Source organism: Melanerpes formicivorus, unplaced genomic scaffold, assembly GCF_026170545.1.
Source record: "Melanerpes formicivorus ecotype bairdi unplaced genomic scaffold, bMelFor1.0.p_v2 SCAF_1, whole genome shotgun sequence".
Taxonomy (NCBI): Eukaryota; Metazoa; Chordata; class Aves; order Piciformes; family Picidae; genus Melanerpes; species Melanerpes formicivorus.
Genome location: NW_027142353.1, coordinates 48,263,654 through 48,279,986, shown reverse-complemented (window position 1 = coordinate 48,279,986; position 16,333 = coordinate 48,263,654). Strand labels below are relative to the sequence as shown.

Below are 16,333 nucleotides of genomic sequence, written 5' to 3'. Positions count from 1 at the left end.
CTGCCCGAAGGGAGGTTGTAACCAGGTGGGCATTGGTGTCTTGTCCCAGGTAACCAGCACCAGGATAGCAGCACAAGAAGCAATCCCTGTCCTTCAGCATGGCCTTCCCCCTACAAGGTGCAGCTCAGCACCACCAAAGCTGATGGCACCCACTCCTTCGCCTTCGAGTTCTCCAAGCCCAATGCCCTGCTCAGCTCGGAGAAGCCTTTGAGGATGCCAAGAAGAAGCTGGGTAAGAGCAGGGACCGGGGGAGTGGATGTGGCACTAGGCTCAGCATCACAAGCCAGGCTAGGCAGGCCTCCATCCATCTCACTTCCTCATTCTCCAATGTGTTTTTTTTTTTCCCAGATTCCAGCAAATACTGCCTGGACCCAGAGTTCCTCAAGGCCATCCCCACCATGAAGATGAGGAGCGGGATGCAGGCACTTGGTGCTGGTGCTTGGGTTCAAGCATCCTACAGGACCTGTAAGTCCCTCCCAGTAGGTGGTCAAGGCCAGGTTGGCTGAGGCCTTGAGCCACCTTGACACCTCAATAGAGGAGAAATGTGGAGGTGCAGGAGCCAGTGCAGAGGAGGGTAAGGAGGCTGGGGAGGGGCCTGGAGAATAAATCTGATGAAGAGCAACTGAAGGAGCTGGGGGTGGTTAGTTTGGAGAAGAGGAGGCTGAGGGGAGACCTCTTTGCTCTCTGAGGGTCTTTTCCAACCCAGATGTTTCTGTGATTCTGTCCCCCATTCCTTCCTCCTTCCTCCTCCTGCACAGATGAAGAGCTCCCCAGCTGCACGGAGGCCTCTGTGGAGACCACGAGCTCAGAGGAAGAGCCAGAAGCTGGCTTCATGCCCATCACTGGCCGCTCTGGGCAGAGCCGGCGCGGCGAGAGCCCTGCGGAGGGGCGAGCCCTGCGCCGCTCGAGCCGCGGCTCCTTCACCTGGGGCAGCCTGGAGGACCTCCTCAGCCTGGACCCTGAAGGCCATGAGAGCTCCATGTGGTTGGGCTGTGAGGATGGCTGGTGTGTATCCTGTGAGGACAGGCTGAGAGAGTTGGGGCTGTTGGGGCTGAGTCTAAGGGGCTCCAAGACACCTGGGGAGGGACTTTTTAGGGTGTCAGGGAGTGATAGGACTGGGAGGCTGGATCCAAGCTAGAGGAGGGGAGATTTAGATTAGACATTAGGAAGAAGTTCTTCCCCATGAGGGTGGTGAGAGAGTGGAACACGTTGCCCAGGGAGGTGGTGGAAGCCTCATGCCTGGAGGTTTTTAAGGCCAGGCTGGATGTGGCTGTGAGCAGCCTGCTCTGGTGTGAGGTGTCCCTGCCCAAGGCAGGGGGGATGGAACTGGCTGATCCTTGAGGTCCCTTCCAACCCTGACAATTCTGTGATTCTGTGAATGGGAGAGAGGCTGTGGGGAGACCTAAGAGTGACCTTACAGTATCTGAAGGCGGCTACAAGAAGGGTGGAGCGAGACTGCAAAGGCCTGCAGTGACAGGAGAAGAGGCAATGGCTTCAAACTGGAGCAGAGCAGATTTAGATTGGATGTTAGGAACAAGTTCTGCGCCATGAGGGTGGTGGAACACTGGAACAGGTTGCCCTGGGAGATGGTTGAGGTCCCATCCCTGGAGATATTCAAGGTGAGGCTGGACAGGGCCCTGGGCGACCTGAGCTACTTGAGGATGTCCCTGCTAACTGCAGAGGGGGTTGAACTGCATGACCTTTGGAGGTCCCTTCCATCCCAGACCATTCTATGACACTTAATATGGGGTAGAGCCCCTCCCCACCCCCATCCCAGGTGAGCCTCCAGCTTTGCTCTTCTCCTGCAGCATCCACGTGTAGCAGTCCTCGGACAACATCCGTAACGGGGAGAGCAGCGTGAAGATGCAACACGCTGCTGCTGTCATGTGCATCTTGTAAGTGATGAGCAAGAAGCTCTTTTGGCTCTAGGATGTGCCTAGCAGGGTGCTTCGGGGTGGGGGGTGGGGGGGCAAGCAGGACTTTCACCCTGTTGATAGGGCAAGGGGCAAGGGATGTAAACTACAGCACAGGAGGCTGCACCTCAGGCCGAGGAGGAACTTCTTGATTGTGAGGGTGACAGAGCCCTGGAGCAGGCTGCCCGGAGAGGTTGTGGAGTCTCCTTCTCTGGAGACTTCCAAGCCCCATCTGGAGGTGTTCCTGTGCAACCTGTGCTGGATTCTATGGTGCTGCTCTGGCAGGGGGGCTGGACTCGCTGATCTCCAGAGGCCCCTCCCAACCCCCAGCATCCTGTGGTCCTGTGATCCTGGGACTCTTCATCTGGTTGCCAACGAGTTCTTCTCCCTGCAGGTACCTGGATAACCAAGTTATTGTCTCCTTGGCCAATGGGGAGCCTGTTGTGTACCAATGGGAGGCAGGTGAGGCTGGTCTGGAGACATCCAAAGGTACTGGTGGGGTTAAAGGCAGCCCCAAAGGGATAGTTGTTGGGTGGGTGGCATGGGCAGCCCCTTGTTGAGGGATGCCTGAGGTGCTGGTGGCTTCCCTGCTTGCATAGTATCATAGAATCATACAATCCTATTGGGTTGGAAGAGACCTTAAAGGTCATCTAGATCCAAGCCCCTGCCATGGGCAGGGACACCTCCCACCAGCCCAGGTTGCTCGAGGCCTCATCCAACCTGGCCTTGAACACCTCCAGGGCTGGGGCAGGGAAGGGGCAGCAGGTTGAGGGAGGTGATGCTCCCCCTCTAGTCCAGTCTGGTGAGACCACACCTGGAGCACTGTGTCCAGTTCCAGAGCCTCTATTCCAGGAAGGATCTGGAGGTGCTGGAGGGTGTCCAGAGAAGATCCACGAGGAGGAGCAGAGGGCTGGAGCTCCTCTTCTAAGAGGACAGCCTGAGGGAGTTGGGGCTGTGCAGTCTGGAGAAGAGAAGGCTCCGAGGAGACCTTCTTGTGGCCTTCCAGTATCTGAAGGAAAGCTGGGGAGGGACTTTTGAGGGTGTCAGGAAGTGGTAGGACAGGAGGGGATGAAGCAAAACTAGAAGTGGGTAGATTCAGATTGGATGTTAGGAAGAAGTTCTTCCCCAGGAGGGTGGTGAGAGCCTGGCACAGGTTGCCTAGGGAGGTGCCTGGAGGTTTTTAAGGCCAGGCTGGAGGTGGCTGTGAGCAGCCTGCTCTAGTGTGAGGTGTCCCTGGCCATGGCAGGGGGGATGGAACTGGCTCATCCTTGAGGTCCCTTCCAACCCTGACAATTCTATGATTCTATGACATCCCTTGAAGGGTTCTGGAGACCCAAAACTGGAGTCAGGTGGAGGTGTGCCTCCTCCTTCTGGTCCCTGCCTACCAGCTTGCATCCCCTGGTGTCTTCAGCTCATGTCCCCTTTTGCTGAGGACCTGGAGGTGGACATCTCCGCCCCCCACAACATGGGATGGTCCTAATGGCTTGGTGAAGATGGAGATTTCTTTGGCAGACTTTTGACTACCAAGCCCACTCCCACCACCCTCACAGGCTGCTTCTGGGACCCCCAAAACTCCAAATGCCTGTCCCTGGGCTCCCCAGGGATCCTCATCACCGAGATGGTGGCAGTGGCCGGGAAGCTGTGGTGCGGCTGCCACAGCCAAGTCATCGTCCTCAGCACACCACCTTGGCACAAGAGGTACAGTGGGCAGCAGTGGGAGGTCTGGAGGGGTGGTGGTGACCATTAGTCTGTAGAAGAGAAGACTGAGAGGGGATTTGATAAATGGTTTTCAATACCTGAGGGCTGGGGGTCAAGAGGGAGGGGACAGGCTCTGCTCAGCTGCACCCTGGGATAGAGAGGGGCAATGGGTGTAAACTGCAGCACAGGAGGTTCCACCTCAACATGAGGCAGAACCTCCTTAACTGTGAGGGTCACACAGCCCTAGCACAGGCTGCCCAGAGAGGCTGTGGAGTCTCCTTCTCTGGAGTCTTCCAAGCCCCATCTGGATGTGTTCCTGTGTGACCTGTGCTGGATTCTATGGTGCTGCTCTGGCAGCGGGGCTGGACTCGACGATCTCCAGAGGTCCCTTCCAACCCCTGGCCTCCTGGGAGCCTGTGATCCTGTGTTTGTTGGCATTGTGGTGGGTTGAAAGTTCCCCCCCCACCCCCAACACTAAATTTGCCAGAGCAGCTCAGTTGGAAGCAAATGAAAAAGCTGATCTTTATTTTCCCGTTTTCCACCCAGCAGTGATTTGTTGACGTTTGACTGCTTTCTGTTCAAGATCTGTGGGGAAATTTTAAAGGCACAGCCTGAAACCCCCCCAGCAGCCTCACTGGCATGGCTGTGCCTCTTGTCACCCCCAGCACACGCTCCAGGTGGGCCAGGACAGCGGGCGCGGCGTCACCTGCATGGTGAGCGCGGGCAGCGGCGTCTGGGTGGCACTGCAGAGCAGTGCCCAGGTCCGGCTCTACCACGCCACCAGCTACGAGCAGTTGGCTGAAGCTGACATCACCCCTCCCGTGCACAAAATGCTGGCTGGTGAGTCCCCAGCTGGAGGCACAGCTCCTGTGGGTGCCCACTGCGGTCGTACCCATCAGGGTCTCCTGTGGATGCCCGTCGCGGTTGCCAGCGGGTTTTGGATGTGGTGCTTGGGGGCTGTGGTTTGAGGGGGTGAACTTTGTAGGAGTAGGGTTCTGGGTTGGACTTGGTTGATGCTCAGGGCCTCACTTCTGCTCCACCACTGTCCAGCGGCCGTGGCCATGATGCCATATTGCACCCCAGGCACTCCCAGATGTCTCTGGGCTTGGCTGTTGCCTCGCAAGGTTTTTCCTCTCTGGGTGCCTGCGCTCGGCTGGTACCGAGTTGCCCGGCAGAGACCTTTGGGGGAAGGAAAGTCCTCTTTTGCTTGCCTGTGTCTCATCAGCCATTTGCTCTAAGAGCTGTCAGGCTTTTGAATGAGCTCCAGGCTTTTGAATGGTTTACTGTAGAGGAGTGGGCCACAGAGTTCCACCTCCAGCCTGCCCCGCTTTGGATGTCTGACCTGGCTGCCAAGTTGCAGAGACATGCAGAGCAGTTGCCTCAGATTGGAGGGAAGTTGAGTGAGGGCATCACTGACTGGCATGCAGTCAGCACGGCCCTGCTTCAACTCCCCCAGAATGCAAGCCTAAATGTGAGCAGGCAGGAAAGTCAGGGGAGCCAACTGCACAAAGCCCTCCTGGAAAAGACAGAGGCTTTGGGGAAGGCAAAAAGAGCACTGAAGAGGACAAAGGAGGCAAAGGAGCTGGAAGCTCAGCAAAAGAAGCAAGAGGAAGAGGAAGCTGATGGCATGAAGAAGGCAGCAGTGCTGCAGCAACAAGTGGCTTTGTGCCTGTGTGAGCAGCAGCTGTTGTTGATGCTCCTGCCTTTTTCACAGGAGCCACAAGAGGCTGGCATGGCACTGGCAGCGGCGTCTGGAGGAGAACCCTACTCTCACAGCCTGCCTGGGGCTTGCTGGGGAGCGAGGGGAAATTCCTTGGAGCATCTTCCAGTGTGATTCCTCAGTCTTCAGGTGGGTTCAGAAGTCTGGTTGGCTTTTGCCTGTGTTAGTGAGAGAGTGGGAGTCTTTGCCGTGTCATTTGTGGCCAGGTGGAGTGGGAGCAAAGAAGCTGCCTGCTTCTCCTGATGAGGCCAAGGCAGTTCCTGTGAGGTAGAAAAGGTGTAGGGTCTAAGGGTCAGCAGATGCCATTTGGGGGTGTGCCTGGGTTGGTTTGTTTGGAGCCTCTGGACTTTCTTTCCTGGGCTTTAGCAAGCCAGTGGACAGTCATGGAAAATGGTCTTTCTTCCTCTCTGTGTGTCCCTTTCACCCTTTGTTTCCTCTGGAGGGCTTTCATGTCTCCACAGCTTGACAGTGTCCTGTCATGGCCGATGGCTGTGCATGGACATCTCCTGGGCTGGGTCTGCTGCCGTAGAACTAACTCTGGATTTTGCTTTGTCTCTCCCAGCCACTCGTGACAACACAACCAGATGTGCGTGGGCTTCTGCCTGGACATCTCCTGCTCTTTCACCACTGGGAACTGATGTCTATTTTTTATTTGTTGGCACTGATGTCATTTTGATTTGAGCTGACCACAGGTTGTCAGCCACAATAAACTATTTTACCCTGAGAGGAGGTGGCTGTGTGTTTCCATCGACATGCCAGGAGCCTAAACCAGTCCTGCTGCTGGAGACACCTGGGTATCCCCGGCAGGAAATCCAGCTCCTCTTCCCCTGCTCTCAGAATGAGGCTCAAGCTCTCCTTCTTCTGGCGTGGTTTGGTGCTGTTGTTCTGGTGGTGTGGTTTGGTTTTTTGGCTTTAGTGGTGTGGTTCTGGTGGTGTGGTTTGGCATTGTGGCTTGTGGAGAGGGTCCGGTGGAGTGGTTTGGTGGTGAGTTTTTTGTGTTGTGGTTCTTGTGGTGAGATTCTGGTGGTGTGGTTCTAGCCTAATGGTGTAGGTCTGGTGGTGTGGGAGTGGGAGGAGTGGCAGTGGTGGCTGTGGTGGTGGCAGAGCCCGCAGCAAGCTGCCCGTGTGCTGCTGCCGATCACCACGCAGAGGGTCCTGAGGTTCCTGCGGCACAGGACGGCCCGGGTGAGCCCCATGCCCTGTGGGAGCGGCAGAGATGAGCTGCAGCCTGAGGGCCAGGAGCGTGCCAGCAGCAGCCAGCAGAAGCAGCGGGCCTGGGGCAGAGGCTCACACTGTCTTCACTGCAGGGGGAAGACAGGACATCTCACACAGCAGATTTGCCCCCAGCAGGGCTGTATTCCCTAAGAAAAGGTAGAAAAGGGGTCAAAAAAAGGCCATGAATTCCCAAGCCTAGTGGTTCAGCCACCTCTGCCAGGCACAGCCCTTGGACGTTCAACCACCTTTAGGCCCATGAGACGTCGTACATCAGGTGACATCCAGGAGGTCACCTCCACAATGTTCAGGCCTTTGAAGCCACCAGCAGTCTCCAAAGCCTTGATAAAAAAACACCCAAACCAACCAGATTTGGCATCAAGGAACACATCCGAGCTAGTGGCAATGGTCGAGGCTCTGCTTTCCTCTTCTGCAGCTGAGGAAACCCAGCTTGCACAAACCCGGTCACAGCAGTTCACCATTTCCTCTCCTAACCCCCAGCAAATGCTCCCTGGCCTCCCTTCCCCTTGACCTCCCTCCACCAGTGACACAACCTCCTTTAAAGCCAAGCCTGTCCTGGGCTACAGCCCTGGATTCTGCCCTTCTGCTCTGCTCTGCTCCGCTCTGCTGAGACCCCAGCTGCAGTGCTGGCTCCTGCTCTGGGGGTCTCGGCACAGGAGCTGCTGGAGCAGGGCTGGAGTAGGCCATGAAGGTGATCAGAGGCTGTTCAATGGCAGCATTAGCCTCAGAAATCTCTTTGCCTTCCTGCAGCGCTTCCTACGTGCCAATACAGGGCAGTGGCTGCCCTGCAGCTCCAAAGGGAGACCTCCAGCTCCTTCCTTAGCAGCACCAGTGCCAAGAGCTGCAAAGTGCTCTCCATCAGGCCTGGATCTCCTCGGCTGTGACACCCCTGAGCTGGGATGAGTCAGTAACTGCTGCCACTTGTACAGGGACCTGTGGAGGCTGCTCCAGAGGAGAAGACAGGAATGAGTTGAGCACTACTGTGTGGACAGGCTGAGAGAGTTGGGTTGTTCAGGCTGGTGAAAGCTATGGGAAAAGGCTCCTGAGGAGCCCCCCCCCCCAAAATGGCAGAACACCGACGGTGCAGGGCGTGCCGGAAGGGATGCCGAGGTGTGGGGGGATGCTCTGAGAGGCATCGGCAGGGCTCCAGGGACAGCGCAAAGGGCCGAGGAAGGAGCTGGGTTGAGCCACTGGCCTCTGCTGCTGGCCTCAGCCAGGGTCCTGCTGATGTCACAGCTGGGTTCCTGAATTGTGGCACCTTGGCAACCGTCTGTGTACTCGGTACCTGGCGGTGCTGAGTGTGCTAGGCGAGTGCGTTGGTGGTGTGCTTTGGTGGTTTGGTTCTTCTGGTGTGGTTCTGGGACTGTGGTTTTGGTTGTTTGGGTTCGGACGAGTGGTTTTGGGTCTTTGGGTTTGGTGGAGTGGTTTAGGTGGTGTGGGTCTGGTGGAGTGGTTTTGGTGGTGTGGGTCTGGTGGCTTTGGTGCTGTAGGTGTGGTGGTGAGTTGGTGGTGGTGTGTTTTTGGTGGAGTGGTTCAGGTGTTTGGGTTTGGTGGAGTGGTTGTGGAGGTGTGGTTTGGTGGAGTGGTTGTGGAGGTGTGGTTTGGTGGAGTGGTTGTGGAGGTGTGGTTTGGTGGAGTGGTTGTGGAGGTGTGGTTTGGTGGAGAGGTCCTGGTGGTGTGGTTTGGTGGAGTGGTTGTGGTTTGGTGGTGGTGGTGAGGTTTGTTCTGCGTGGGTCTGGTGGTGTGGGAGTGGGAGGAGTGGTAGTGGTGGCTGTGGTGGTGGCAGAGCCCGCAGCAAGCTGCCCGTGTGCTGCTGCCGATCACCATGAAGAGGGTCCTGAGGTTCCTGCGGCGCAGGACGGCCCGGGTGAGCCCCATGCCCTGTGGGAGCGGCAGAGATGAGCTGCAGCCTGAGGGCCAGGAGCATGCCAGCAGCAGCCAGCACAAGCAGCGCAGGTAGTGGGGCTGGGGCAGAGGCAGGCAGGCGCTGGGTGGCAGCCTCCGGGGCTCTCGTCCTGCCCCGCGGCTTGTGGCTCCTCCTCCTCTGCAGGAGCTCCCTCTGGGCCGGGCGGGTGAGAAGGGTCTGTGAGCAGGGCCGTGGTCGGGCCTCCACGGGGCTGTGTTTTCTCTCTTGACAGCTGCAGAGCACGGGCTGTGGAGCCCCGGGAGCAGCGGAAGAGGGCAGAGGTTGCTCCGAGCTGGGCTCTGTGTGCAGCGGGAGCTGCTGGAGAGACGAAGGCTGCCCCTGCTGTGAGCGCAGCAGGCAGCGCTGTGCAGCCGCAAGGAGGCCGTGGGGACGAGGCTGTCAGATGCCCTCTCGGTAGGTTGCTGTGGAGCTGGGAGACCGGGAAGGGTGGTGTGGGGGTGCTGATGATGCTGGGCAAAGATGCTCTGCTAGGCACGGTCCAAGGAGAGCAGGGTTCTGTAGACACTGCTTCCTTTGGGGCTGGTTCCTGAGCACCTGGCGACATCTCCCTGGCACGTGGGACAGGTCTGTGTGCTGCAGGAAACCACATTCCCAAGCTGGAAACCAGCTGCGTGTTGGTAGGGGGCTGGCTGGGATCTCAAGGCTTTGCGGTGTGTGTGTCTGCTAAGGGTGCCTCTGGAAGCCAGGTGATTGGGAAGGCACTGGAGGCATCATGGGGCTGTCCAAGCTCACTCTGATTCCCAAACTACATGGTTTTCCTGTAGAGGAGTGCGCCACAGAGCTCCACCCGCACCGTGCCCAGCTGTGGATGTCTGAGCAGGCTGCCAAGTTGCAGAGACATGTAGAGCAGTTGTCTCAGATTGAAGAGAAGTTGAGTGAGAGCATCGTGGACAGGAATGCAGTCAGCAAGGGCCTGCTTCAACTCCATGGGGAGAATGTAAACATAAATGTGAGCAGGCTGGAAGGTGAGGTGAGCCAGCTGCATAAAGCACTCCAGGAAAAGACAGAGGCTTTGGGGAAGGCAAAAAGAGCGCTGAAGAGGATGGCGAAGGAGCTGGAAGCTCAGCAAAAGAAGCAAGAGGAAGAGCAAGCTGATAGGATGAAGAAGGCAGCAGTGCTGCAGCACCAAGTGGCTCAGCTGAAAGAGGAGAACCTCTCCCTCCGCCAGCAGCTGAGCAACTTGCAGCAGGGTGGCCAAGAAGGCCAGGTGAGCGATGCCTTTGCGTGTGAGGCTGAGAGAGTAGATGAAGAGGAGAGGGGAGCACTGCCCAGATTTGTTGTGGGGGTGGTGGTGCTGCAGAAGGTTTGGGCCAGCCTTGAGACACACTGCTGCCTCTGTACGTGTGTGTCTGTGTATCTACTGTCAGCGCCCTGGGCTCATGCAGAGCATTTGACGCTGTCCCACACAACATCCTTGTCTGTAGAGTGAAGAGACCTGGCTTTCTAGGGGTGGCCCAGTGGGTGGGGAAGGAATTGTCTAGACAGACTGCAGAGCTGCGGTCAGTGGTTGGTGTCTGGGAGGCGCTGGTTATGCGCACTTGCAGCGCAGAGAGCCAGTGGCATCCTGGAGTGCACCAGAAGCAGCGTGGGCAGCAGCAGCGGGTGAAGGGAAAGGATTCTGCCAGCACAAATCAGACATGGAGCTGCTCAAGCAGCTCCAGGGGAGGACCACAAAGATGATTGGGGCTGCAGCTGTACCCCTGGGAGGACAGGCTGAGACAGTTCTTGATGTGCCTGGATAGAGACACCTTCATTAATAAGCAATGACATTTCTTGTTTCCCTAGAGAAGAGGGGGACAGCTGCCAGGACACCCTGAGCCTGCCCTCAGTCGCCTGCAGCTAACAGAAACCTCCAGTGCTTCTGCCTGTGCCTGCAGTGGCCTGAAAGAAGAGCTGAAGGAAGATAGGGACAAGGTATGCAAAGTCTCTGAGGGGCAAAGCAGTAGCCTGGGGGCAGCATCTGGGTGGGCAGGAGTGAGGCAGCTATGCTCTTTGGAGCCTCACTTCTGCTCCACCACTGTCCAGCCGCCGTGGCCATGATGCCATATTGCACCCCAGGCACTGCCAGGCGTCTCTGGGCTTGGCTGTTGCCTCGCAAGGTTTTTCCTCTCCGGGTGCCTGCGCTCGGCTGGTGCCGAGTTGCCTGGCAGCAGCCTTTGGGGGAAGGAAAGTCCTCTTTTGCTTGCCTGTGTCTCATCAGCCATTTGCTCTAAGAGCTGTCAGGCTTCTGAATGGCCAAGAAGGACAGGTGAGTGACAGTAGGCATCAGACCCCTGTGCCTAAGGCAGGCTGCTTTTTCCCCACTTCAGATAGGCAAATTGACCATGGAGCTGCAGCTGGAGTCCCAGGCATGCCAGCAGCTCGCAGCCAGGAATCAGGAGCTGCAAGGGCTGCTTGTGACTCTTGAAAGGAAGCAGTGTGAGCAGAAGGCACAGGCACGGAGAAGAGAGATGAAGCTTCTGAAGAAGATTGAGCAGGTGAGTTATGTTCCCGTGGGATGTGTGTGGCTGTGGCCCTGTCTGTGAGGTGTCTTCTCTTGGGCATCTGCTTTCTTGGGCAGCCTGGTGGCTTTGGTGCCATGGAGGGAAGCTGTAAAAGGCTACCTCTTCTCTTTTAGTTGGAGGCATCTGCAGGCAATGCCCTGAAACTGCTTGAAGCCTCCAGCTCCTTAAAGATTATAAAGCTGGAGCAGAAGAGTCAAGCTCTGGAGCAGGAGCTGGAGAGGGCCCGGAGAAGGCAGAAGGAGACCGAGCGGCAACTGGCCTTTGAGAAGACAGCTAAAGAGTCCTTTATGGAGTTTTATCAGATGAGCGGGAAAACCATCAGGAGCCTGCAAGTGGATTTAGAACTGTAAGGGCAAATGTTTTCTCTTTGTGCCCACACAAGACACTGGGAACAGTTCTCTTGACAGCCCCTGAGGTACCAGAGCTCCTCAGGCCCATCCGGGGGATGCTGTAGCCAGTTTCTTGTCAGCATTTGCTGTAGGCCTCTCGTCTTCCCGCACGTAGGCTGGGAAAGAGGAGCTCCCTTTCTGCTGCTGCTGTCCTCCCTCTTGGGACAGACAGGCTGGAAAAGGCAGAGGGGACAGAAGAGGAGCCTGTGAGGCAAAACGTCCTCTCTCAGGTGCTGTGCTGACGGTGCATGGCCAGGCTGAGTATGCACTGGGAGGAGAGCAGGAGCCAGGGTCCTCTCCACCTTCTAGCAAAGGTCCCCCAAAGGCAGAGCACAGGTCACTCGGACGCCTAAGCAGGAAGACATGGTGGGGGGGGGGGCTCAGAAGTCTCTGTTCATAAGTTTAAGAGCAAAATCTCCCACTTGGGGGACAGCTTTGTGCCTGTGTGAGCAGCAGCTGTTGTTGATGCTCCTGCCTTTTCCACAGGAGCCACAAGAGGCTGGCATGGCACTGGCAGCGGCGTCTGGAGGAGAACCCTACTCTCACACCCTGCCTGGGGCTTGCTGGGGAGCGAGGGGAAATTCCTTGGAGCATCTTCCAGTGTGATTCCTCAGTCTTCAGGTGGGTTCAGAAGTCTGGTTGGCTTTTGCCTGTGTTAGTGAGAGAGTGGGAGTCTTTGCCGTGTCATTTGTGGCCAGGTGGAGTGGGAGCAAAGAAGCTGCCTGCTTCTCCTGATGAGGCCAAGGCAGTTCCTGTGAGGTAGAAAAGGTGTAGGGTCTAAGGGTCAGCAGATGCCATTTGGGAGTTGTGTGTGTTGTGGGCCCCCTTTGGGAACATCCCAGGTGTGGCCTGTGCAGTGGCATCCGGGCCGGCACCCAGCCTAAACCACCACACGTACCCAGCTCTTGGGACCATCGTCTCCTTTGCTAGGGTCAGCAGAGGCCCTCTGCACCCAAAACATTTGGGGTGTCACATCCAGGGTCTCTGGAGAAGCCACACCATCCAAACCCTTGAGGTGTCTCTGAAGCCAAGGCCTTTGGAGCATTTCTGCGCCCAGAGCTTTTGGGGGATCTCACACCTAGGGTCCCTGGGGCATGGTTTTACTCCATACTTTTGGGGTGTCTCACAGCCCTCAGGGTCTGTGGAGCAGATCCACATGCAGATTTTTGGGGTGTCTCACAGCCCTCAGGGTCTGTGGAGCAGATCCACATGCAGATTTTTGGGGTGTCTCACAGCCCTCAGGGTCTGTGGAGCAGATCCACATGCAGATTTTTGGGGTGTCTCACAGCCCTCAGGGTCTGTGGAGCAGATCCACATGCAGATTTTTGGGGTGTCTCACAGCCCTCAGGGTCTGTGGAGCAGATCCACATGCAGATTTTTGGGGTGTCTCACAGCCCTCAGGGTCTGTGGAGCATCTCACACGCAACACTTTTGGGGGATGTCTACATTCAGAGTCTTTGGAGCATCTCTGCGCCCCACACTTTTGGGGTGTCTTAGAGCCTGTGCTCTGGAGCATCTTCCCCCTAGGCTGCTCTGCCCTTGGGTGCTGCACTCAAGGTGGGTCTCCAAGCCTCAGCACCAAGACCCCGAGCCACCTGCTTCCCAAGGGCTGACAAACCATCCCCTCCCTCAGCCCCTCTCCATCCCGCTCCAGCACCCCGCGAATCCCCTGGCTAGGGGTCCGCATCCCGGCGCCGGGGTGCTGGGGCGGGAGGTGAATTCCTAGGGGAGCGCTCCGAGCCAAGGCGCCCGCGGAGAGCCGGAGGGCGTCGGGCCCGAGCCGTGTAGGGCTGTGAGCTCCGGGGCGGGCTGCTGACGCTGCCGAGGAGGAAAGCAGGCAGTGTCTGTACGCTCGGTGTCATGTACTTGCTAATCCTCCCGGATTCCTCCATCGGGCTGGAGAGGGAGCAGAGGGGGGAGCTGGAGGCCAGCCGGCCGCCTCCCGGACCTCGCAGCCGCCCCGAGCGAGGCACCGACGGCCACTAGGTTGCTCCTCTCCGTCGTGCCGTCGTGTCACCACCCCCCACCCCGCCCCCCAAACCCTCATCTTGTCCTTCTGTCCCCCCTTCCTTCCCGGGTAGGACACGAGGAAACACGTCATCATGACGCTGCTGGACAGCCAGCAGTCCTACGTGGAGTCCTTGCGCACCTCGATGCAGGTAAGGTGGCAGGGCCGGGGGAGGTGACTCCCTCCCCTCCCCTTGCCTCCCCTCCCCCCGCCCCAAATGCCTCGTGGTGTGTAGCCCTCCCTTGCTTGGCCCCGTCCCCCCGTCCCTCCCAAGTCGCAGCCCTCAAGCTGTGGGTCCCCTGCCAGCACCGAGGTGGCACAGGAGTGGGTTGGGAAGGGGTGGCAGCGCGGGCTGGTGGGGGGCGGTGGGCATCAGGGTGGCAGTGGTGGCAGCAGTGGGGTGTAGGGGTCACATCTGTCCCCCCAAACGAAGCCTGGAACGTTCCTGGTGGGTTGTCACCTGGCAGGTGGTGTGTCCACAAGCCCCTTCCAGTGCTTGACGCCAGCCCCCTCCCAAAGCTCTCTTCGGCAACCTCATCTCCTGGTTGCTGATGACCCTGCCATGGTGGGAGACCCTTTACACCCCCAGTACCCATGCCCCCCCCCCATTCTCTGCTCAACTTTACCATCTTCAGCCATGGGCTGAGGCTTCTTCTCCAGTCCTGGGTTGTACATTGTTTTCACTAAGCTGGTTCCAAAGCTCCCCCTGGAGCAACCTGGCCCCAGGGCCCACCCCACGTTTGAGATGTTAATGAAGGTGTTTCAGGTTGATGGTGATCAGTGCCCTGGAGACTTAGGTCAGGCTTGGCTTAGGTGTGGGTTGTCCAACCACATGTCTGCAAGTGGAAACACCGAGAGGAGCAGAGCTCTGCTCTGCTCCCTAGAAAGCAGTGTCTGCAGGACATCTGCTGGGCATGGCCCTGAGGACCTCAATCCCAACCCCCAGCCAGGCTTTTCCCATGGTGGACCCAGAGATGCTCTACCAGATGTTGTTGCAGGAGGGAAGGACCCTTTGAGGCTGCTCCTAGTGCAGATGTTGGCTTGGGGGTGCAAGAGGAGCCCAGCTCTGGGGCTTATCCAGGCAGGGTTTAGGGTCTGGTGGTGCCCCTGATGATCTTGGCGTGGGTGGAGGCTGTCCCTTGGGCTGTGCCCTCCTCTGAGGTGGGACAGGAGGCTGGTTGGAGGGGACAGCCGTGCTGGGGGTCAGTGGTTCCCCACTGGAGGGACTGGGTGGGCATGAATGGAGGCCATGGTGGGCATGAATGGAAGGCCCAAACCCTTGCCCATGGGATATGTCCTGGCACGGTGCAACCAGGGGGATCTGGCTTTCTGGGGAGAGAGTCACAGGGCTCCAGATGCCCCCAGCTCCCCATCTCAGCTGGCACCAGGTGCTTGGATCCATCATGGTGTGGCCTGGTGGCGCGTAGCATGGTGGCTACCGAGGGCAAGGACTACCTTGGAGCATGATCTTCCATCCAAGCCAGATGGTACATGAGCAAGCCCTGCCTGCTCTCCCTGTGTGCTGAGGTGGAAGCTGTCTCTGTGCTCTTCTTCCCCATCTGCTCCTTGCTCCCCTAGTTTCATAGTGGGTGGGATGTGTGGCACAGCCCAGCCCTTCTCCTGATGGAGGAGCTGGGCCACCGTAGGGCAGGTGAAGTGGGTTAGGGGCCTCAGGAAGGGTTTGGCTCTTCTCACTTGGGTCTCCATGAGATATCTACCATCAGCTTGAGCAAGCTCATCCTTGGGGTGGAGGTTTGCCAGCTTGGATGGAGATGTTTGAAGCCACTCCAGGTGGGTCCTGTCCTCACTGATCATCTCCATGATCCTTCCAGCATCCTTGAAGGGCACTGGCATCTCGTACAGGTCAGGCTGGGGAGGTGTCAAGGAGGTTCAGAAGACTTTCCCCATCCTGCATTCCTTGCAGATTGCTGAGGGCACCATCCCTGCCCTTCCCATGGGAAAGGGCTTTCCCAGCAGAGCTTCCCACCCAGCCTTGCAGAGGACCTGCTTTTCCTGCTAGCTCTGAGCCGTTGCCCAAGAGAGGCTGCTGGGTGAAGTGGTCCAGGGTTTGATCCACAGCATCTACCCTGCTGGATCCAAACATCCTAAATCCCACCAGGAATGCACCAGATGTGGCCCCCAAGGTCGTGCTGCCATGACTTCCCAGCTGGGTCAGGCTGTGCTGAGGGCTCCAGACCTGCACACAGCACTCCAGGTGAGGTCTCCCCGGAGCAGAGCAAAGTGGCAGAATCACCTCTCTGGCTCTGCTGCCAGCGCTGCTTTGGATGCAGCCCAGGCTGCCCTTGGCCTTCTGTGCTGCAAGCTCACACTGCCTGCTCCTGGCCAGCTTCTCCCCCACCAGCACCTCCAGGTCCTTTCCCTCAGGGCTGCTTTCTCTGCCCTCCTCCCCCAGTCTGTATTGATAGTGAGGATTGTTCCAGCCCAGGGGCAGAGCCCTGCACTTGCTCTTGTGGAACCTCCTGAGGTTCACCTGGGCTTCACCTCTCCAGCCTGTCCAGGCCCCTCTGGATGCCATCCTGTCCCTCTGGTGGATCCACAGCCCCACTCAGCTTGGTGCCACCTGCACACTGCTGATGGTGCCTCAATCTCCCTCTCTCTGTCATTGCTAAAAAAATTGAAAGAGCACAGGTCCCAGTACAGACCCCTGAGGGACACCACTTGGCACTGATGATCTAAGTCCAACCCCTCTGCCATGGGCAGGGACATCTTCCAGTAGATCAGGCTCTGCAAAGCACCATCCAACCTCTCCTTGAACACTTGCAGTGATACATTGGAGGCATCCATGCAAGGTGATGATGATCTCTCAGGAGCTGGTGGCCCCTTGGGAGGTTACAAAGACCACGCTGGTGGTGGCCAAAGCTGCAAGGCTGGTTTCTTTGGCAAACCTCTCCTGCATGGAGCTGGTTTCCATCCCCAGCAG

The 16,333-nt window shown here is 57.8% G+C and overlaps 2 protein-coding genes and 1 long non-coding RNA gene across 8 annotated transcripts; all 3 read left to right on the top strand.

Moving 5' to 3' along the window:
• The first annotated feature begins 488 nt into the window (after positions 1 to 488).
• On the top strand, positions 489 to 4,403 carry LOC137443041 (rho guanine nucleotide exchange factor 17-like). Of its 4 annotated transcripts, none has more exons than XM_068142375.1 (7): positions 489 to 574; positions 759 to 1,005; positions 1,809 to 1,895; positions 2,308 to 2,402; positions 3,464 to 3,611; positions 3,969 to 4,053; positions 4,161 to 4,403. In XM_068142375.1, exons 3-7 carry the CDS (start codon positions 1,864 to 1,866, stop codon positions 4,161 to 4,163), a joined length of 363 nt encoding a protein of 120 aa, XP_067998476.1. In that variant the 5' UTR covers positions 489 to 574; positions 759 to 1,005; positions 1,809 to 1,863; the 3' UTR covers positions 4,164 to 4,403. The 4 variants fall into 4 exon arrangements, with proteins under 4 accessions (XP_067998476.1, XP_067998467.1, XP_067998484.1 ...); XM_068142366.1 differs by having other exon boundaries at positions 4,158 to 4,403; XM_068142383.1 differs by lacking the exon at positions 3,969 to 4,053 and having other exon boundaries at positions 4,277 to 4,403.
• A 10-nt stretch (positions 4,404 to 4,413) lies between these two features.
• LOC137443034 (uncharacterized) lies at positions 4,414 to 6,055 on the top strand. Of its 2 annotated transcripts, XR_010987812.1 has the most exons (3): positions 4,414 to 4,451; positions 5,326 to 5,460; positions 5,894 to 6,055. It is a non-coding gene; the product is annotated as an uncharacterized lncRNA (long non-coding RNA). The 2 variants fall into 2 exon arrangements; XR_010987811.1 differs by lacking the exon at positions 4,414 to 4,451 and having other exon boundaries at positions 4,804 to 5,460.
• A 3,118-nt stretch (positions 6,056 to 9,173) lies between these two features.
• Positions 9,174 to 13,537, top strand: LOC137442254 (centrosomal protein of 131 kDa-like). Of its 2 annotated transcripts, XM_068140815.1 has the most exons (6): positions 9,174 to 9,698; positions 10,277 to 10,405; positions 10,801 to 10,968; positions 11,109 to 11,341; positions 11,871 to 12,005; positions 13,466 to 13,537. In XM_068140815.1, exons 1-6 carry the CDS (start codon positions 9,204 to 9,206, stop codon positions 13,488 to 13,490), a joined length of 1,185 nt encoding a protein of 394 aa, XP_067996916.1. In that variant the 5' UTR covers positions 9,174 to 9,203; the 3' UTR covers positions 13,491 to 13,537. The 2 variants fall into 2 exon arrangements, with proteins under 2 accessions (XP_067996916.1, XP_067996819.1); XM_068140718.1 differs by lacking the exon at positions 13,466 to 13,537 and having other exon boundaries at positions 11,871 to 12,291.
• The last annotated feature ends 2,796 nt before the right edge of the window (positions 13,538 to 16,333 follow it).

Bases quoted from the DNA above. Each gene is read 5' to 3' on its own strand.
- LOC137443041 (XM_068142358.1), top strand. From the start codon at position 1,864: ATGCAACACGCTGCTGCTGTCATGTGCATCTT. The intron at 1,896-2,307 runs GTAAGTGATGAG...TTCTCCCTGCAG, and splicing joins GCTGCTGTCATGTGCATCTT to GTACCTGGATAACCAAGTTA. The intron at 3,612-3,968 runs GTACAGTGGGCA...CTGCTCTGGCAG, and splicing joins ACACCACCTTGGCACAAGAG to CGGGGCTGGACTCGACGATC.
- LOC137442254 (XM_068140718.1), top strand. From the start codon at position 9,204: ATGGGGCTGTCCAAGCTCACTCTGATTCCCAAACTACATGGTTTTCCT. The intron at 9,699-10,276 runs GTGAGCGATGCC...TTGTTTCCCTAG, and splicing joins AGGGTGGCCAAGAAGGCCAG to AGAAGAGGGGGACAGCTGCC. The intron at 11,342-11,870 runs GTAAGGGCAAAT...CCTTTTCCACAG, and splicing joins CTGCAAGTGGATTTAGAACT to GAGCCACAAGAGGCTGGCAT.